Source organism: Indicator indicator, chromosome 4 (assembly GCF_027791375.1).
Source record: "Indicator indicator isolate 239-I01 chromosome 4, UM_Iind_1.1, whole genome shotgun sequence".
In the NCBI taxonomy this organism is placed as follows: Eukaryota; Metazoa; Chordata; class Aves; order Piciformes; family Indicatoridae; genus Indicator; species Indicator indicator.
Genome location: NC_072013.1, coordinates 31,659,695 through 31,681,756, shown reverse-complemented (window position 1 = coordinate 31,681,756; position 22,062 = coordinate 31,659,695). Strand labels below are relative to the sequence as shown.

General features: G+C 48.2%; 1 protein-coding gene across 1 annotated transcript; it reads left to right on the top strand.

The window, feature by feature from the left end:
• The first annotated feature begins 17,508 nt into the window (after positions 1-17,508).
• Positions 17,509-21,097, top strand: LGALS3 (galectin 3). Its single transcript, XM_054400535.1, has 5 exons — positions 17,509-17,526; positions 18,454-18,783; positions 19,008-19,096; positions 19,451-19,619; positions 20,934-21,097. Exons 1-5 carry the CDS (start codon positions 17,509-17,511, stop codon positions 21,087-21,089), a joined length of 762 nt encoding a protein of 253 aa, XP_054256510.1. The 3' UTR covers positions 21,090-21,097.
• The last annotated feature ends 965 nt before the right edge of the window (positions 21,098-22,062 follow it).

Genomic DNA, 22,062 nt, shown 5'->3' with positions numbered 1-22,062 from the left:
TTCCTCTTCCTTTTGTCATCTTTGCAGCCTCTGTGCATAAGGTGTATTAAATGCGGATGTGACCTGTCGGCCTCGGCTTCTGCCTCCTCACAAACAGCCTTGGTACTTAAGAGAGAAAACAGCTGATCTTGCTGCTTCTAGAGAAGGGATATGGCTTATTGTTTTTTAACCTGTGGAGAGTGTGATGTGTGTTTTCTTCCTGGCTCTGAACAATTCCTGTGCTAGATTGACATGTGGCTGTGGCAAGCGGCCCACAAACCAATGTTTTTATGCACTTGTCATGGGTTTGATGGGTTAGGGTGGATAATAGTACTGGACTGGACGACCTTTAAAGGTCCCTCCAGGGCTTGGCAATGGCCCGAACAACAAAGTTTGGGCATCACTCACCACTGCATTTACATTCTTCCTATATAGTAGCTTGCAGAATGGTTCACACTAAGCTGGCCAATGCTGCTAACTTTGTTCATGCCTTCAGCCTTTCAGGAAGGTAAAATTGGCAGCAGTGAGCAGTATAGAGAGGAGACAACAATGTTTATCCCCTTTGAGGCTTAGAAAACAGGCTCTTAGACTACACACTGAATGTGATCCTTGTATCTGTTAACAGAACAATGGTAGCCAAGGCTTTATCTCAACATCTTCATCTGTGAGACCATCTGCTCCTGTGGATACAAAAATGAGTCTCTCAAAACTCTTCTGCATTGGTAGAGATGGAGACATGGGTGTGCTGCTCCAATTGTGTTGATTGCTGACTGCCCTGCAGCCACAGAAAACTTCAACAGCATATTTTGGGGAGATGTGACAAGTGATACTTAGCTATGTAATTCTTAGGGAAGTAGTCAGTTTGAAAAACTGTTCCAGGGACCTTGCAGAGTGGTGAGTATGTGCATGGGTTAGATCCACCATGCAGGATGGGTTTAGTTCTGCTCTGCTGCTGTCAAGGCAGATGCCTCAACTCTCTCCAGGCAAGTTCAGACACATTTCTGAGCACAGGCATTGATTCACTGACCAGCTTGTTTGACACTGCCTCCACACTCCAGAGGGTGGGATGGTGATAGGAAAGTTGTCTTTGGCCACTGAGTAGCAGGAGCCCTCGGGCATCTAAGGAAGGACAAAACTTGCCATGTATTAAGTGGTTTGGACTTGAAGGGACCTTTAAAGGTCATCTAGTCCCATCCACCTGCAGTCAGCAGGGACATCTGAAACTAGAGCAGGTTGCTCAGAGCCCCACACAACGTGACCTGTGAGGGTTCCAGGGACAGGGCATCTACCACCTCACTGGCAAGCTGGGCCAGTGTTTCACCACCCTCACTGTAAAAACCCTATTCTTTAGTCTAAATCTTTCCTCTTTCAGTTTAAAACTGTCACCCCTTGTCCTGTCACAACAGGCCCTGCTAACAAGATTGTCCCCACCTTTCAAGTACCGAAAGGACACAGTAAGGTCTGCCTGGAGCCTTCTCCAGGCTGAACAACCCAAACTCTCTCAGCCTGTCCTCACAGCAGAGAGGTTTTAGCCTCTTCAGCACCTGCTCCAATAGGTCTATGTCTCTCCTGTGCTGAGGACTCCAGAGATGGAGTCAGTATTGCAGGTGGGGTCTTAGCAGAGAAGAGCTGCCCATGCTGCTGTGGATCAGCCTGGACATGGCTGGGTCTGGGCTGTGAGTGCATGGTGCTGACTCATGCCCAGCTTTTCACCCACCAGCACCCCCAAGTCCTTTCTTGCAATTGTGGCTTTCCCATTTCTGAAGGACAAAATTCCAGCCATTCAAATGCGATTCCAGACTCTTCAAGCAGCCGCTGTTCACCAGGCAGGTATGAGATCCCTGTGCTAACTCATCTATCAAACCCAGAAATGCAAGTTTTAAGCTTTTAATCTAGGAGTACATACTGCAGGATTAACTGTCAGTGCATTGTACAAGGTAGTGTGGTTACCCCTGAGATGTCTGGAGAGAGATCTTGGGTGGACTTGAGTCTGGACATACTCTGTGGGTGGCTGTTGGTATCTCTGATGTTGGGAGTGGTGAGCCCTGCACTTGCTGTCTGGGCTCTGCCCAGAGTCACTGATCCCTGAGGGTGTGCCAGCTGTGCAGGGGCAGGGGTTGCAGTCCTTGAGATTACAGTCTGGGAAGGGATAATGGCTAGGTAGACATGGTGTTTGCATGCCTTACTTGGTATTGACCTGGCTTGCCCAAATACATTTTCAAAGCAGTTGTAGTGGAAGGATCGCAGAATGGCAGGTGTTGGAAGAACCTCTGGAGATCATCTAGTCCAACTCCCCTGCTAAAGCAGGAGCACAATGTCCAGGTGGGTTTGGAACCTCTCCAGAGGAGACTCCACATCCTCTCTGCGTAGTTATAACTTATTCTCTGCTCTCAAAATTCAGTGGAACTTGAGTTCATGTGGTCTACAAACATGCAGGCAACCAGTAGGCTGATAACAGCAAGGGAAAATTCTCAATTTTTGGCCACTCTTGCCTGTGGAATCTCTCAGGTTTGTGGGAAATCCCACGTTAAAAGCTGTGTGCACCAAGGCAGTCTGCTGCTGAAAGCCAGGACTTTTGTGCAGAGATCTGCTGGTCGATCAGGTTAAACCATTTGATGATGACCATTTTAGAGATGAAGGCAGGTGGACTTTGTATCCTCTGTGCACTTATGATAACGTTAAGTCACAAGTTACACCTAGATAAGTAAAAGGGTAGTCAGTGTAATAGTAGAAGCACTTCAGCTCTGTTGTATCACTTTCCAAAGGGCTCCCTCCCTGTTAAATGAGAGACGAAGAGAGAAACCAGCAGTACCTGTGTTCCTGTCCACTTTCCATCTTTCTCAGCACACTCAGCAGGAAAGGGCCATGCTGAGAAGTCAGCTGGCATGCCTTTGGGTTAAATTTCAGGTCCTAGTTCTGTTGTCTGTACACGATCTTACCTGCTCTTCCAGATCCCTGAGGTGATTAGGGGAGGGAATGCTTGTAGCACTTAAACTCTTGCATCAAGCTGTGCCATCAATCACCAGATTTGTTCTGCTTGGCAGTAATGATGGCTTAATTTCCATCTCCCTATTTCTTCTACCTCTGCCACCACCCCAGTTATCTTTAAACCACATGACTTCTCTGACGTAACCCTGTGCACATCCCACAAAGTGTTCTGCTGAATGGAGCAGAGGTGAAAGCTGTCACTGCTGCAGAGACTGTGGCCTTGGTGGAGGAGACACTTGTGTTAAACTCTTTGTTAGTGGAAGGAAGCACATCCAGAAGAGGAGCTGGAATGCACAGCCACCATAAGTATTTCATGCTCTGCAGAATTTCTCTGAGCTAGAGAGGGATGAGCCATTTAAATTGCTAATAGCTGAATCTTGGGAGAAGGTTGGGTAGAAGTCAGGTACCCTGCTTAGACCTTATCCTGTTACTATCTGGTTCTGAGTGATGTTGAGGCTGGAGCTGGCATCCTCCATGTGAAATGTGGGGAGCTCTTTCTAGTTTAGAGGAAAAGTTCCTGCTGGTGATGGAGCTCATGTTCTAAAGGAAACACATTCCTGCAAAACTGGATGGTGGCATGAGATTAAGCATGAGCTGGATCAGGAAAAAGGAGAAACGTTTTCACTGTGTGACAGTCACACACTGGAGTGGTTGCACAGAGAAGTTGTGCAGTGTCTCTCCTTGGTGGTTTGGCAGGCAAACCTGGACAAAACCCTGAGCAGCCCTAGGCTGACCTCAGACCTGGCTCTGCTCTGCGTGAGGATTAGGAACCTTGTGATGTCCCTTCCCCATGACTCTTGAGACATTCACACTGTACCATGTCTGGTTAAAAACAAACATGGAATTTATCCATTCTTGAAACAAATTCAGAAGGAAGCAAATGACTGTGGCTTTCATTCGGGACTTCTGGGGCTTACTCTGGTTCATTAATGCAGTGTTGGTTTGGGGTAGATCTGTGGCTTCTGGTGGAAACTCAGCATGTGCTAACAAGGAGTGATCTGGCAGGGGTCTCCGTTTTACTAAGCTGGTAAAGGATAAGGAAAAATGAAAGTGTACTATGGTGCCCTTTCACCAGAATGTGCTTACTCTGCATGATGTGGAAAGTTCCACATAGTGATTTGTAGGACAGAAAGACTTCAAAGGGGGCTTCAATCCTGTGCTTTCTAATTTGCCTCAAAGCCCTTTAGTTGCAGGGCAACACACTCCAGCACAGAGAAGGTAGCAGGACATCCAGTTGTTGAGTTAGAAGCAGGAAGAATTAATGCTTTAACATCCTGCTGCTTGTTCTCACTGTGCATTGTCCCACTGTGAAGCTGGAGCTGGCTGGTGCTCCTCGAGGAGATGACATCAGAGCTGCTTGTTTTGAATGCTTTTTAATACAGGCACTTCAGAGTCTCAGCAGTTTCCACTTCACTCTGTTTGCATTTTAACCTTGATGCTGCCCATTTTCCTACTCAGAGAGCTAAGTGTGAACACCACCACATTACTTGAAACATGGGGAAATGGCCTCAAATTGCACCAGAGGAGGTTTAGGTTGGACATTAGGAAAAAATTCTTCACCAAAATGTTTGTCAAGCCCTGGAAGAGGCTGCCTGGGGCAGGGGGGGAAGTCGGTGTCCTGGGTGGCCGAGTGGTGAAGGCAATGGACTGCTAATCCATTGTGCTCTGCACGCTAGGTTCAAATCCCACTCTTGTCGAGTCTCCAGGGACTCATTGATCCTGCAAGATGCCTTCTGCACCTGAGCAAAGCCTTTGACACTGTCCTGCATGACATCCTGGTCCTGGGTTTGATGGATGGACCATTCAGTGGATAAAAAAATGGCTTGATGGCCATACCCAAAGCGTGGCTGTCAATCGGTCCATGTCCAAGTGGAGGCCAGTGACAAGTGGGATCAGTACTGGGACCAGTCTTGTTCTCAACATCTTTGTTGGTGACATGGACAGTGGCATTGAGTGCACCCTCAGCAGGTTTGCTGACAACACCAAGCTGTGTGGTGCAGCAGACATGCTGGAGAGAAGGGATGCCATCCAGAGGGACCTTGACAGGCTGGAGAGGTGAGCCCATGACAACCTCATGAGATTCAACAAATTTGGTTAAAATTCAAGGTCCTGCATGTGGGTCAGAGCAATCCTAAGCACCGATACAGGGTGGGCAGTGACTGGCTTGATAGCAGCTCTGAAGAAGAGTACTTGGGGGTGCTGGTGGATGAGAAGCTCAACATGAGCCACAGTGTGCACTTGCAGCCCAAAAAGCCAATCACATCCTGGGCTACATCAAGAGAAGCATAGCCAGCAGGTCGAGGGAGGTGATTGTCCCTCTCTACTCTGCTCTGGTGAGACCCTACCTGGAGTACTGTGTCCAGTTCTGGAGACCCTATTACAAGAATGATATGGATGTGCTGCAACGTGTCCAGAGAAGGGTTATGGGGATGATCAGAGGGCTGGAGCACCTCTCCTGTGAGGACAGACTGAAGGAGTTGGGGCTGTTCAGTCTGGAGAAGAGAAGGCTCTGAGGAGACCTTCTTGTGGCCTTCCAGTATTTTAGGGGGGCCTACAAGAAAGCTGGGGAGGGACTGTTTAGGGTGTCAGATAATGATAGGACTAGGGGGAATGGAGCAAAAATAGAAATGGGTAGAATCAGATTGGATGTTAGGAAGAAATTCTTCACCATGAGGGTGGTAAGACACTGGACCAGGTTGCCCAGGAAGGTGGTAGAAGCCCCATCCCTGGAAGCTTTTAAGGCCAGGCTGGATGTGGCTCTGGGCAATGCAATCTAGTGTGAGGTGTCCCTGCCCATGGCAGGGGTGTTGGAACTAGATGACTCTTGAGGTCCCTTCCAACCCTAACAACTCTATGATTCTATGATACAAAAACCTTGTAGATGTTGTGCTCAAGGGACATGGTTTAGTGGTGGACTTGGCAGTGCTGGGCTGATAGTTGGACTGAATATTGTAAAAGTCTTTTCCAAGCTCCACAGTCCTATGATTCTATGGAGATGATCACATCAGTAGGTCCAAGCCGCTGCCATGCTCCTCATGTTGATGCTCTCCTGCTGGCCTGTACCAAATATCAAGGTACCTAGTTGCTAGAAAGATTCTGTGAAGTGACACCAAGCAAAAGCTGCTCTGGGTTTCAAAGAAAACTCAGATGCTGGGGAAAAAAACGAGCTAATGAGTGATGTGTAAAAGCAAAGCCTTATGTGGTCCCTCTGGATTTTTGTTCCCCAAGCTGGTGGTTGTCAGCAGCAGAGGGCAGTGCTGCTGCTCCCAGCCCTCCTGGCTGCTCTCTCCTTGGCAAATCCTCCCTGGCAGAGAAGCTCTATCTGGTATTGAACTTGATAAAAAAGGAAGAAGAAGAATCTTGCAGTGCTGTTTGGGAGCTGTGGTCATCACTTGCACCTCTGCACAGCCTTGTATTGCACTGCATTAGGGTTTTGTCTTCTACAGGAGGAACACACACATGCTGCATGCCAGATGTGAATCTGAGCCCTGTTTAGTGAAAGGTTTCATAGGGGAATGAATTTCTGTGCTCTGCAAAAGTCGAGTCTCAAAAGCTGTGCAGCAAAGAAGGGAAGCCAAACAAGCTGCCAGGGGCTCTTACAGAGCTCTTCCTTCTCCCATCTCTTTTGGTTTCCTGAGCTATGGTAAAAGCCACCTAATGCAGTTAGACTTGATGGTCTTAAAGGTCTTTTGCAACCTAAATCATAGAATGGTTTGGGTTGGAAGAGACCTTAAAGATCATCTGGCTCCAAAATCCCTGCCATGGCCAGTGATACCTCCCACTAGACCAGGTTGCTCAAGGCCTTGACTTCATCCTATTGCTACAAGCCTGGAAGTTCCTCCCCAGTTTTCCTGTAGCTCCCTTCAGGTACTGAAAAGCTGCTATAAGGTCTCCCTGGAGCCTTCTCTTCTCCAGGCTGAACAGCCCAACTGCCTCAGTCTGTCCCCATAAGGGAGGTGCTCCAGTATTTGATCATCTTTGTGCTCCAGCAGTTCGATGTTCTTCTTGTGCTGGGGGCACCAGAACTGGACACAGTACTCCAGATGGGGTCTCACAAGAGCAGAGTAGGGGGACAGAGTCATCTCCCTTGACCTGCTGGTCACGCTTCTTTGAATGCAGCCCAGGACACAGTTGCCTTCTGGGCTGCAAACGACCAGTGCTGGCTCATGGTGAGTCTGTCATCAACTGACACCCCCAAGTCCTTCTCCTTGAGACCACCCTCGAGCTACTCCTCACCCAGCCTATATTTGTGCTTGGGATTGCCCCATGATCCTGTGATTGCTGTTGTAATAAGGTTATTTTGAAGTAAACTCTTCAGAGTGGTTGTTACTGCAGCTGCCCTTCTGCTGGGTCAGGCTGAACCATCCTGTTTTTCATTGGTCTTCTCATTTTCTTTCTAACCCTGCATTGTCAGTGTGGTGTCACACAGGGCTTTCACCATCTTTATGGTGCTTCTTTCTGATGGCAAAGATGGGACTGGGCCAGCTGGAGGCAAGAATTTCCTGAGGCTTGTTTGGCTGTGTGAGCCCTCCACCTGCCTGCTAGATCTGGTTCTACACTCAAACAGAGGCACACCCTGGCTTTGGTGGGGTTAGGTTTGAACAGATCCAACCCCCTCCTGCAACCCAGAACTATTCCTTTTGGCTTTTTAGGCTGGATTAGTTTTCTCTAAGGTTGAATGAGTGGGATGCATGGTTGGGCAAGCATGGCCAAGAAAAGCACTGGGACCTTCTCTTTTTTGGTGGCAACAAGCCATGGGTGGCAACAAGCCATGCAATTCTAATCTGCATGAGAATTGGGGATCACTCTGGGATTTTTCTATCCAGTTATTAAATAACATCAGGATAATGGACCTTCCTTAAGGGTCCCTGAGCAATGTGCTGAGCAGAGCTTGGTGCAGAAGAGGAGGAGGAGGTAGTTATTCATATTAAGGTTGAAGCCAGGTGTTTTCTTTTTGTTTGTTTTTTTGAGGACTTTTGTAAATCTCTGTTGACACAAATTGCTAGAAGACTCATTTCACACTTGGAAAGCAACTTAAGGCATGTCAAATGTGAAGTGCTTCTTCTCATTTATTCATCTTTAATAATATAAAAGCCCCAAACTGTAGCACTGGTTTTGCTCATCTGCAGCATCAGCATTCAAAGCCCTGTGTAGCTTTCTGGAGGTGGACTTGCTGTTCTCCTGGCACTGCCAGAGCAAGAGGAATCTGGGTGAACTGGAATTTTGCACCACTGCTTTGTTTTCTAGGAGAAGGAAGCTGCAAAGGCAGGAGCTTTGTAAAGAGAGACTGAAAGGGAGCTGCTGTAGGCAAATATGAGCAAGTCCAGACTTGCTTGTAGACGTGAGCATCTGGGATGGTGCTGTGAGTATCAGTGTGCTTTATCTGCTTGCATCCTTTACCATCAAACTTGATTTACTAAAATTCTGAACTTTCCTCTGCACTGAATGTTTCATTAGCACTACAGCAAGGTGATATGTGGGGTGGGGGATGAGTAATGCAGACCTGGATGAGTAAGGAAGCCCTGGAGTGAGCCATCTCCTCAGAAAAGGCTCTATGAGAATGAGTGGGGCTGTTTTGAGAAGTGCTGAGAGGATATTGTGTTCAGTTTGGGGGCCCTCACTACAAAAAAGATATTGAGGTGATGGAGCATGTCCAAAGAAGGAGCAGCAAAGCTGATGAAGAGTCTGGAGAATACATTTGGTGAGGAGCAACTGAGGGAACTGGGGTTGTTTAGCCTGCAGAAAAGGAGGCTGAGAGGAGACCTTATCACTGTCTACAACTTCCTGAAAGGAGGTTGGAGCCAGGCAAGGGTCAGTCTCTTCTCCCTGGTAGCAACTGATAGGATGAGAGGTAGCAGCCTCAAGTTGCACCAGGGGAGGTCTAGGTTGGATTTCAGAAGAAACTGAAAGGTTTCTCAAACACTGGAATAGGCTCCTGAGGGAGGCTGTTGAATCCCCATCCCTGGAGGCGTTTAAAAGACACAGAGATGTGGCACTGAGGTTTAGCACCAGACTTGATAAGAGTTAGATAATGGTTGGACTCAATGACCTTAAAGGTGTTTTCCAACCAAAAGGGTTCTATAAATCTATGCTATTGCAGAAGCCTGGCAAGCCACAGAGGTGAGTCCCATTGCTGGCTTTGGCGGTGATGCCCTTTTTTATCAAGGTGAATAGCTGGAGGTGACTCAGTCACTGGCATGCAGGGCTGAAACAGAAGTGGCACCTTGGGGAGAGGCAGTGTGGGGCTCCACAAAGGCATCTGTGGCTCTTGGATCCTCATTCCTGCGTCTGAGAAAGGAGATAACGTTGTGGTGGTTCCTGTTCCCCAGCCTGGGAGATTGCATAGGGAGGAAGGAAGGTTGATGACTGGATTCTGCACCCTGGCATTGCGCCACACATGGCCTTGCTGGCAGATGTGCATCCCAAACATTGCACATGATGTTTGTTGCAGACCCTCCCAACAAATCAGGCCACAGAAATCATGAGACTGGTAGAATCACATGGATGTGTGTTGTTCTGCTCTGTAAAGGGGAGTGGATCTCTTGTGCTATCAAGTTTCTTACCCTCTCGATTGTTTCCCTTCCCATTAACTTGCCATAGAATCATAGAATGTTAGGGGTTGGAAGGGACCTCTGAAGATCCACCCCCCTGCTAAAGGAGGCTCACCTAGGGTAAGTCACAGAGGAACATGTACAGATGGGTTTTGAAAGTCTGCAGAGAAGGAGACCTCACAATCTCTCTGGGCAGCCTGTTCCAGGACTCTGCCACCCTCACAGCAAAGAAGTTTCTCCTCATGTTAAGGTGGAACTTCTTGTGTTCCAGCTTATACCCATTGTTTCTTGCCATGAAGAAGACAAGAGAAAAAGCAGCTTTCTGATTATTCCTTTAAAATAAGCACTTTAATTTTAAAGTGCTTAAAATTAACTGCTTAAAAAGTTATTGAACTATGCCACCCGTTCAGTGAATAAATTGTTCCTAATGTCCATCCTAAACTCCTCATCCTCCTTTCCTCCAGGCTAAAAAACCCCAGTTCCCTCAGCTGCTCCTCAGAATGCCACTGTTAGAGAAAGGATGGCATTTTAAATGGAAAAAGTAAATTGTGTTTAGAGAATGTGTCTGGCCGCTGTGAAAGGCACGTCAGAGAGCACATCCTTGTGAAATGACATGAGCTGATGACTGAGCTACCTCCCTGGGTCCTTTGACGTAGAATCACAGAACCATGGAATCATAGAATGGTAGGGATTGGAAGGGATTTCTTGATATCCTCAAGTCCAACCCCCCTGCCAAAGCAGGATCACCTAGGGCAGGCCACACATGAACATGTCCAGGTGGGTTTTGAAAGTCTCCAGAGAAGGAGGTCTCTGGGCAGCCTGCTCCAGTGCTCCAGCATCCTCACAGCAAACAACTTTTTCTTCAAGCTGAGGCAGAACATCCTGAGTTCCAGTTGGTGTCCATTGCCCCTCACCCTGTCACTGGGCACCAGTGAAAAGAGACTGGTTCCATCTTCTTGACACCCACCCTTAAGGTATTTGTAAATGCTGATCAGATCCCCTCTCAGTCTTCTGTTCTCTAGATTAAACAGCCTCAAGTCTCTCAGCCTTTCCTCATAAAGAGATTTTCTCTTCCCTTCATCATCCTTACAGCTCTCTATTGGACTCTCTAGTAGTTCCCTGTTTCTTTTGAAATGGGGAGCCCAGAACTGCAGATGTGTCTCAGTAGGGCAGACTAGAGGTGGAGGAGAACCTCCCTTGACCTGCTAGCCACACTCTTCTTAATGCACTGCAGGATACCTCGATCCTCTTGGCCACCATGACACAGTGTTTTCTCATGGTCAGCTTACTGTCAACCAGGAATTCAAGGTCCTTCTCCATGGAACTGCTTTCCAGCATGGGGTTATCTGTCTCTTCCACCCCCTGGGTTTTAAAATGGAGGTGGTCCCAAGCAGGGTTGCATTTTATGTTAAGAATCTCCAAGGCAAACAGGCAAACTTATGCATCCTTAAAAACCAAGCCAAACCAAACCCCCCCAAATACATGCCTGGCTTTGAAAGCAGCCAGCCCTGGGTTGCATGGCTTTGCAGCACAAGGTGGTGCAATGCTTCAGGTAAGAGATGCCATCACTGCAGCTTATGCCTCCTCTGGAGCTTGCTCAGTGCTCTGGCAATAAACCCAGCTGCTTTCTTCTCTCTGTCCCGAGAGGCAAAGCTGCAAACCCACAATCACCACACCTCAAAGTCCAACCCTGTGAGTCATGAGAAGATGACTCAGCTGATGTGGGGCACAGAAAAATGCAGACTTTTCATGGCTCCACGTGCAAAGGGCTCAGCACCCAGCCCATGAATGCTGAAGTGCTGCTCACTCATTGTCCTCACTGCTGCTTGCTTTATTTAAGTGAAGAAATCAGCTCAAGTTTTGGTTCATATTTTCACTTTTGGTCAAACATCTGTTTTGACACTGTCTCTGTTGCATAACTGAAGCACAAAGCTTATGGCATGGAGAATGGAAGAAAACAACACCAGGCAACCTTTACAGCTGAACTTGATGATTCATAGATTCATAGAATGGTTTGGATTGGAAGGAACCTTGAAGATCATTTAGTTCCAGCCTCGCCTGGCATCAGCAGAGGCACTATCCTCTAGACCAGACTGCTCAAGGCCTCTTAGAGGTCTTTCTCAGCCTTCCTCATTCTGTGATTCTATGAAGTCTCTTCAGCAAATGTTTGGAGCTTTCAAGTAAACTCCTGAAAGTAACAATAGAGGGTTTTCATGAAAACCATAGAATCACAGAATGGCTTGAGTTGGAAGAGACCTTAATGATCGTGTAGTTCCAACACCCCTGCCACAGGCAGGTACACCTTCCACTAGACCATATTGCCCAAAGCCTCATCCAGACTGCTCTTACAACTTGGGGAGGAAGGGGAAAAGTGATGTGCTGTCAAGTTAATACAGCCTTAACCAGAAGGGAGAAGGCACTGGCACCTGCTTAAAGCACTCAGTGCCTGTCACTTCAATCCACTTCACAAACATCTGCTCTCCACTTGCATCTCTTGATGAACATATTCTCAGAAAGGCTGTGGTTCACACAGGTGCTGGAGCAAGAGCTTAAAGGATTGTTCTGAAGAGCAGAGATCTCCTTCTGCTGGTGTTACAGGCTCAGAAGCTCCAGATACTTATGCAACCCATAAAGGATCCTTTATCATCCCTGGTTTAAATCCTCTCCAGGTGCCTTTGCCCTAAACCATCCCAAAGATACCACAGTATCTATTTACTGGGGTGAGGTTTTGGTGCTATGGAAGGCAGGTGAAGCAGCACCTCTTGTTTAAGCATTTCCCCAAGTGGAGCATCTCACTCTTTTGGGCATTCCTGATATCTGTCATCAGTTTTGTACACTGAAATTTGGTCTGAAGCCCTATGACAAGTATTCTATGAAGTTGAAGGATGCTAAAATCCCCAGTAGAGAGGAAGCCACCCTTTCCTAAAGCCCAGTCTTTTAGATAAGCAGAGGAGAACTGGAAGAAGTTGCACTAAAATTCATTAAAATCAAACTCAGCAGATTTTTTTTTCATAGCATCATCTTGCAGCAGACTAGAATTTCAGCAGGAAAACACACCTTCCCCCCCCCCCCCCTTTCTCTCCTTTTTTTTTATCCTTACTGCTTTAAGCCATGAAGCCCATGGACAAAACAGGAGATAACTCACTCTCAACCCACAGTTAAATTGCACTTGTTGAAATTATAGCTGCTACTAAGAGCTTTCCAGTCCCAGTCCCCTACCAAAGCTTTTTTAACTTTTTTTTTTTTTTTTTTTTTTTTTTTTTGGTGTTGGCAGTCCTCCAGCGAAAAGCAGGAAATGTTTAAAATTTAAAAGCATGTTTGTGTTTTACCGAGCTTCTGTGGGAATGAAAGTGTCTGATGCACGGCGATAGACTCACCTGAGACATAAAACCTGAGAAGCTCCATTTTTTTTCCGCCGTGTAGCTTTATCTGTTGGTGGTGTCACCATTTCGTATCGGGAAACGAGGTGATGTTTTCGTGCCGCCAGCCACTTCCCCGCCCCATCCCCGCCCCAGCAGGCGGGGTCCTTGCTGTCCAGTCCAAGCCACCCAGCAGCTGTGGGATCCCAGCTCCGGAGTCGATACCGGGAGCCGCTGCGCCTGTGGTGAGTGAATGCACCCAGCCACGGGGGTCCTGAGTGGGAGCGGGGAGCAGCAGTGGGGTTGAGGCGTGTATTGCCGTGCAAAGAAAGGGTGAAGGGTGTGTTTGTCCTCTTGTGCGTGGGAGTGGGAGCTGGGACACCTCCCAGGGCAGCTGCCGTTAGTACCTGCAGCTGGAGAGTGTAGAATGCACTTGGTGGCTTTAGGATAACTGTGGGATGGGGAATGTCTGGAGACAGCCAGAAACACACCCCGGAAAATGGCTGCAGAAACAGAGCTAAGGGGAAGGGAATGGCTGGTTCTGACCAAATAAAATGGGGAAATGCTTGGGGTGCTTTGTAGGAATCTGCCTGGGGACACTCCCTGCAGACCATCCTCCATCAGGTTAGTGAGAGCTCAGGGAGCTGGTGAGGTAGAGATCAAGTGGGTTCCAGTTGAACAGCCCAAATGGTGTCAGAAACACACTTTGGAGGCACTGGGCAGAGCTGTCTGTAGCCCAGCAGCAGGCAAATCACCTACTGGGGCATTTCTAGAGAGAATTCTTTACTAGGAGGGTGGTGGAACACTGGAACAGCTTACCCAGTGAGCTAGTGGAGGCCCCATCCCTGGAGACAACCAACATCAGGCTTGATGGGGGTCTGAGCATCCTGATCTAGTTGGGGATATACCTGCTGACTGCAGGAGGGGTGGACTAGAGGACCCTCAAAGGTCCCTTCCAATCCAAACCATTCTGTGGTTTTATGGGTCCAACACTGAAGTGCCAGAAAGAGGACAGAACAACCACCAGGCTCCAAGCTTGGTGGCACCATTTGCTGGCACAGAAGTAGTAGGCTTTCACTAGATCTGGTTTGGGGGTGTCTGCAGGAGCTGTGTGTGCACCCTTGGCTTCACCCTGCAAACAAATGTCAACCCCAAGGGCTTAAAGGACTCCCCAGGGGGACAAATATAAAAGCTTTGTGAGATATGGGCTGTTCAAACAGTTCAGGACTCTGGATGGTGTTTTAAAGGCTGCTTTTAAAATGACACAGGCTCAGGAGGGTGAATGTTTTACAGGGAAAGGGGTTATTTATTTGTTGGTTGTGAAAACTCAGGGGGGGATTTGATATTCCTAAGGCAGGACAGCCAGCTTTGCTGGGACCTTTGTCCATCCAGATGTTTCTTTGAAAGGGAATTTTCCTTCTCTGTTTTCAATTTGGAATTTTCCTTTTCTCTTCCTGTTTCTGCCTCTCTCTCTTTTTTTTTTTTTTCCTCTTATTTATGAATGCTTTCTTTGATGGGAGGAATCCAGCTCAGGCCACAGCTATTCCTGCATGCAGACAGGTCTGTGTTTGGCCCTTGTCACAGCAGAGCAGCTTTGCGTGCACTCATAAAACTTGTAAAGCAGCTTTTATCCACTGGCTTGGAGCAGCTGGTGGCACGAATGTCCCTCCCATAGGGCCCTCCACCTGGCACAGATATGTGTGGTGGGGAGAAAGAAGACCTCCACCCATGGGTGCCTGCTCTTCTCTTGACTTCCCAGACCTGTGTCCCACACATTGTGGGGTGGCTGCATGTCACCCAACATATTGTGCTGGGTTTGTAGCTCCTCAGGCTGCTCATCTTTGCTGGTGTGGCTTCCCAGGGATTTTGTTTGAGGGTTTTTTTTTCCAGGATGATGCCTCAGGGAGGGGGAAATAATGCTGGTTGTGGCCAGCTTGCAGGACACAACTTCTCCTGTGGCATGGTTGGGTACTGATGCCATGTTAAGCATTCCACCAAACAGCTCTGCTCCTTCTGCTATGATTCTGTGATTCCATAATTCTCACTGTTCTGTGGGGGGCAGAGTGTTGTCACCAAGTCCCTTCCCTTTCTCTAGGAGTGGGGGTCACCATCCTCACAATGGGGGAAGTCATCATCATCCTCTTCCAATGGCCTAGGTTGGAAGGGACCTTAGAGATCATCTACCCCAACCTCCCTGCCATGGGCAGGGATGCCTCTCAACTAGACTTGGTTGCTTAAGACCTCATCCAGCCTGGCCTTGAACACCACCAGGGAGGGGACATCCACAACCTCTCTGGGCAACTCATTCCAGAGTCTCACCACCCTTGTACTGAAGGACTTCTTCCTAAGATCCAGTCTAAACCTACTCTCCCTCAGCTTAAAACCATCCCTCTTGACCTATTGCTAGACACCCTTATGAAAAGTCTCTCTCCAACTGCAGGTTCCTTTCAGGTATTGGAAGGCAGATATAAAGTCCCCCTGGAGTCTTCTCTTCTCCAGGTTGAACAATCCCAGCTCCCTCAGCCTAATCTCACAGCAGAGGTGCTCCAGCCCTTGGATCATCTTTGTTGCCCTGGTCTGGACTCACTCCAACAGTTCCATGTCCTATTTATGATAGGGACACCAGAACTGGACACAGTATTTGAGGTGGAAGTCTCACAAGAGCAAAGGGGAAGAATCACCTCTTGATGCAACCTAGTCAGCTCTTGCCCCAGCCTGCTGTGTGTAGTCCCCCAAAAAGGGTCCTTTCCCTCTTGTGCAAAGCCAATCAACACACAGAGTTGAGATATCTGCCTTATTTGGGGTCTGCAGAAAGAGCTGGTAGGGTAAAAGTCATAAACCAGCACATCAGGAGCTCGAACAGCAGGAGTTTCTATACAGGAAAAATAAAAATTAAACTGTATGTGGTGGTTCCTATGATTTTACATCACAGAAGTCATTGTATGTGTGCTCCATCAGTTACCTGATTCGTTATACTGCAGTGGTCCTATAGCCGTATCTAAATTCTGGTGTGGATTTTAAGTCACCACAGTTTTTTTAGAAGACACCTTGTGTTTTGATCCTGCTCCAAATCTGTCTCTGGTTTGTGTAAAGAAGCCATAATGAGGCATACTCTGCCCTAGTGAGGCCATGTCTGGAGTACTGGGTCCAGTTCTGGGCTTCCTGGTTCTACAGAGACAAGGAACTACTGGAGAGAGTCCAGTGGAAGCTACAAAGACACTGAGAGGCCTGGAGCATCTCTGTGAGGAGGAGAGACTGAGAGACCTGGGGCTGTTTAGCCTGGAGAAGAGCAGCCTGAGAGGGGTGGTGGGGGCAAGAGGATGGGGCCAGACTCTTCTCAGTGGTGCCTGGTGACAGGACAAGGGGCAATGGGCACAAACTGGAACCCAGGAGGTTCCACCTAAACATGAGGAAAAGCTTTTTTGCTGTGTGGGTGCTGGAGCCCTGGTGCAGGCTGCCCAGAGAAGTTGTGGAGTCTTCTTCTCTGGAGAGATTCCAAACCTACCTGGACATTGTGATTGTGGGCAATCTGCTGTGGCTGTGGGTGACCCTGCTTTAGGAGGGGAGTTGGACTGGATGATCTCCAGAGGTCACTTCCAGTCTCTAACATGCTGGGATTCTGTGATTAGCTGCGGAGGTTTACAGCATTTCACTGTCTTTAGCCACTGCTCTTAGTTACTGTGCCTTGTTTCTGATTACTGTAACCTTCAAGGTTGTTCCATCCTTTAGTCCTTCTGTTGTTGTTATCCTGGTTTTAGACCAGTTCACTGTATGCTTAGTTACAGAGTCACAGAATGGTGGGGACTGGATGGGACCCCTGGAGATCATCTACTCCAACCCCCCTGCTAAAGCAGGGTCACCTAGAGCAGGTAGCACAGGGCAGCCTAAAAGTTTTAAACTCTATCCTTCCTATACCACAAGATGCTGTCACCCTCCCAGAAAGGGTGGCCCTGCCTGTCCCCAACACTACCCAGCTAGCTGGGGTGACAGTGGAGGGCTGGCTCCCAAATGGGTTTGCTGGAGGCAGAACAGCTCACCACACTGCCCTGCTCTTTATAAAATGTGTTTTGAGGCTTGAATAAATCTTCTTGGCTTGTGAGCACAGCACACCTGGCATGGATGTGTTTGGGGTAGATCAATTGCAGAGCTTCACCTTGACCCATGGAGGATGACCTTGGAGGATCAAGGTGTTCACCATAGTTTGAGATGCTGCATGGTGCTTCCCAGTGAGCAAAGATCAAAAGTCTGGTGAAAACCTGTTGAGAGGCGGAAGGAATTGAGGTCTCAGGGCAGAGCAGCACCAGGTCCCCCCAGTCCAGTATTTCCTTTCCAGTTGACATGAGCAGCATTGTAAGGTCATTGATGGTGTTGCATCAACCCCACATCAGCTGACTTCATTCATTTGACCCCTCTCCTCATGTTGGTGACCCTTGATTTCTCCCACAGGTATCAGACAAGGGTTTGTTCAGCTGTACCAGAGCTGTCGGCTCTGCCTGGCAGGTAGGTGATGTGGATTTAACATCTCCCTCCCATTGCTGCTGGCAGCTGCACCTCTTCTCAAAAATCCACATTTTTGGATGGTCTGTGTTAAAAATGACCTTGGTGTCCTTTGTCTTTTGGTTTTAGGAGAAATGTCAGACGGTTTCTCTGTAAGTATGGATTTCATCAAAATAACTTGGGGGCTGTGGTTGTTGCCTTGCCCTAAAGCAGGGGCCTTTGGCAGGAATGGAACATGTCTTTCCTAACCTGTATAAGTCCCTGACTCCACTCCAGTTACATCAGCACTTACTGGTTTTTTGGCAACCTCATCCCAGGCACTCAGCTGCCCCTGCTGCTGGGAAGTGGTTGAGCTCCTGCTCTTGGTGCATGCTCTTGGCTACAAAAGCTGGGAGTTCATAGAATCATAGAACTGTTTTGGTTGGAAAAGACCTTTAAGATCACCAAGTCCAACCATTAATTTAACACTACCAAGTTTAGTGCTAAACCATGTCCCTCGGCACATCTACACAGCTTTCGAATACCTCCATGGATGATTCAACCACTTCCCTGTTGCAAGGCTAAACAATCGTTTTGGTGAAGAATATTTTCCTAATATCCAATCTGAACCTCCCCTGGTGCAACTTGAGGCTGTTTCCTATCATCCTCTCATCTCACCCCCACCTAGCTCCAACCTCCTTTCAGGTAGTTGTAGTGAGTGAGAAGGTATCACCTCAGTCTCCTTTCCCCCAGACTAAATAACCCCAGCTCCTCAGCCACTCCTCTCTAGACCCTTCAGCAGCTTTGTTGCCCTTCTCTGGGCATGCTCCAGCAACAAAATGTCCTTGTAGTGGGAATCCCAAACTTCTACCCAGTGCTCAAGATGTAGCCTCACCAGTGCTGAGTTCAGGGAGACAATCACTGCCTGACTCCTGCTGATCCAAGCCAGGATTCTGTTGGCCTTCTTGGCCACCTGGGCACACACTGGCTCATCTTCAGCCAGCTGTTGAACAGCACCCCCAGTCTTTGTTGGAGGATTCAGCCTCAGCCCAGGACTAATGTCACCAACCTAACCCTCCTCTTGTCCCCTCTGTTCCCAGTTATCTGATGCCTTGATCACCAACAACAACCCAAACCCCTCTGCACCCCCACCCCAAGGCTGGCCCTCCTGGGGGAACCAGCCACCAGCTCCTGGAGGGTTCCCAGCCTATGCTGGCCCTCCAGGAGCATATCCAGGAGCACCAGGAGCATATCCTGGAGCACCAGGGCCATATCCAGGAGGACCAGCAGGACATGGACTGTATCCGGGAGCACCTGGAGCATTCCCTGGAGCACCAGCAGGACCAGGGCCATATCCTGTTCCAGGACAACCATCCAGTGGCCCTGGATTTGGGCCACCTCCTCCACAGGGTGGACCGGCTCCTCCCATGGTAACAGCTCCATCATATTTGTAAGGGTTTCTGTGCCTTCACTGCCTGAATTTGCTTGGCCATGGGAGGGACCTGGGGTTGGCTGTCTCCAGAGAGGGTGTCATGAGTTGTCACTGTGTCACAGGGCTGCCTTGGTGTGTTGTCATACTGAGAGCTAGTTCATGCCTGAGCATTTGGTTTTGGACATGGTTTTCTGCTAACACCAAATCCCTGTTGTCTCCCAGAAAGTCCCCTTCGAGATGCCCCTGCAGGCAGGACTCATGCCTCGGTTGCTCATAACCATCACGGGGACCGTCAACCCCAACCCTAACAGGTACTGCATGTGTCCAGCTCGGAGGGTGGGAGGTTTCCATAGGGTGTTGCTGGATGGAGCAGAAGGGCTGGAATTTGCTTTCCATTCCTGAATAACACCTGCCTGGTGTCAAATCAAATATTACATGAAATAATATGTAAATGCCCTCTCACTGGAGGGACGTGGTTTAGTGGGCATGGCAGCGCTGGGTTGGACCTGATGATCTTAGAGCTCTTTTCCAACCTTAATCAGTCTATGATTGTCCATCTGGGTCTGTGGTTTTTTGCTGCCCACTCGCTGCTACTATTGGCAAGCCCTGTCCCAGAGCCCAAGGTTGTGGTGGAAAGAGCAGTGAATCCATTCCTGTCTTGGCAGGTTTTCACTGGATTTCAAGAGGGGCAATGACGTTGCCTTCCACTTTAACCCCCGCTTCAAGGAGGACAACAGGAAAGTCATTGTCTGCAATTCGATGTTCCAGAATATCTGGGGAAAGGAGGATAGGACAGCTCCTAGGTTTCCATTTGAAGCTGGAAAACCCTTCAAGGTAACAAATAAGCCCCCAAAACTCAGTCTCAAAGAGCCAACAGCACCTGCACTGTGTGCTGGGAGGGTTTGGTCAGGGCTGTGCAACAAAACTCACTGTAAGGTGGACAATAAGCTATCAATGGGACAGCAATGGTGTCCCGGACTGCATTAACAAGTGTGGCCACAAGGTCAAGGAAGGTTCTTCTCTAACTCTACTCTGCCCTGGTGAGGCCTCATGTGGAGTATTGCGTCCAGTTCTGGGCTTCCCAGTTCAAGAGGCAGAGGGATATACTAAGAGAGTGTCAATGGAGGCTACAAGGATGATTAAAGGACTGGAACATCTGTCTGATGAGGACAGGCTGAGAGACCTGCAGCTGTGTAGCATGAAGAGAAGACTGAGAGATCTTACTAATGTTTATAAATATCTGAAGGGTGGCTGTCAAGAAGAAGGTGCCAGTTTCTTTTCAGTGGTGTCCTGTGATAGGACAAGGGACAATGGATAAAAACTGCAACACAGGAAGTTCCACCTCAACATGAGGAAAAACTTCTTTACTGTAAGGGTGATGGAGCACTGGAACAGGCTGCCCAGAGAGGTTGTGGAGTCTCTTTCTCTGGAGACTTTCAAGACCAAACTGAATGCATTCCTGTGTGGCCTGCCCTAGGTGATCCTGCTTTGGCAGGGGCGTTGGACTCAATATCCAAAGGTGCCTTCCAACCCCTACCATTCGGCGATTCTATGATGCTTACACGGCTGCTTGCACAGGAATCAGCTCCCAGAGATGCTTTGGTGGCAGCTGTTGGGTGCATTTCCCTGGCTGTCCAGCACAGCAAGTCCTACAGCACCTTCTCTGTATTTCTTACAGGGGAAGGTGTAACTTGTCCCCACTTCTGTTATTCCCATTCATTCTTAAATCCTCCTTATTTACACTGTCATTCTGCAGCAGCTGTTGGGCAAGTTTCTATGCAATATTTTCCCCGTTAGCAGCCAAGCTCTCTTCATGAGCTTCTTTTCCTGCAAAAGAGTTTTGGTGAGAATGCAGCTCTCACTGTGAACTGTAGAGTCCTGCTTCCTGAAGACACTGTCATAGTCACAAGGAGACAGAAGCTGGGGGCCAAACATGAAGGAAGTACAGCAGGGCTTTGGGGGAGTCAAAGGTCACTGGTGTTCTTGCAACTTAGAGTTGCTGCACCAGCTTGTCCACATGCCACTGGGCTGGATTCAGCTGGAAGCAGCTGTTAGCCAGTGCCAGTCAGCTCGAGACCAAGGTTTAAAGCTTCTTCCTAAAACAAATCTGATAGTTATCTTTTGGCCTGTTTGGGGGTTGTATTTCAGCTCCAGATCCTTTGTGAGGCGGATCACTTCAAGGTAGCAGTTGATGATGCTCACTTGATGCAGTACAACTTCCGTGAGAAGAGGCTGAATGAGATCACCAAGCTCTGCATTGCTGGGGACATCACCCTCACCAGTGTCATGCCGACCATGATATAACTGTGGTGGTGCAGTTTTAATGTAAACTTTGTGCTCTTACTACAGATGTAACAGAAGTGCCTTTTTACATGAATACCTTCAGGTAATAAACCACAATTTCACAAGTAACCTTTGGTTCAATAACAGCTCAGAAGACATGACTGAGCAGGCAAGAGAACTGGGGTTGTTCAGCCTGGAGAGGTGAGGCCACACCTTTGGTACTGTGTTCAGTTTTGGGACCTTCACTACAAGAATATTGAGCTGCTGGAGTGGGTCCAAAGAGGGGCAATGAAGCTGGTGAAGGATCTGGAGAACAAGTCTTCTGAGGAACAGCTGAGGGAACTGGGGTTGTTTAGCCTGGAGAAAAAGAGGCTGAAGGAACATCTTGTGGCCCCCTGCAAATCCCTGAAAGGAGGTTGGAACGAGCTAGGAGTCGGTTTTATCTCCTAAGTAACAAGCAATAGGACAAGAGGAAATGGCCTCAAGTTGCAGGAGAGAAGGTTTAGGCTGGATATTAGAAGAAAATTCTTCACTGAAGGGTTGTCAAACCTTAGAACAGGCTGCCCAAAGAAGTGGCTGAAGCATCCATGGAGGTATTTAAAAGCCATGTAGATGTGGGGCTAACAGACATGGTTTAGCACCAGATTTGGTAGTGTTAAGTCAGTGATCAGACTTGATGATCTTAAAGATCATTTCCAACCAAAAGGACTCTATGATTCTATGATCTTCCAGGAAATTCAAATGTGGATGTATCTGAATTCTTGCTGCAGAGACAGAGAATCTTTCTGACAAAGGATGACAACTGGGAACTGTTTGATTTGTAGGGAGAGGAGTACTTGGGAAAGCAGCCTGTGATGTATCACTGCTGTTTCTGTGATGCAGGGCAGCACTCAGTAACTGGTATTTTCAGTTTATTCCTTTTTTCACTAAAGGAATCCAAACAGCACAGCAAAGGACCCCTCCCCTAAGCAGGAGGTGCCCCATCAGGCTGTGA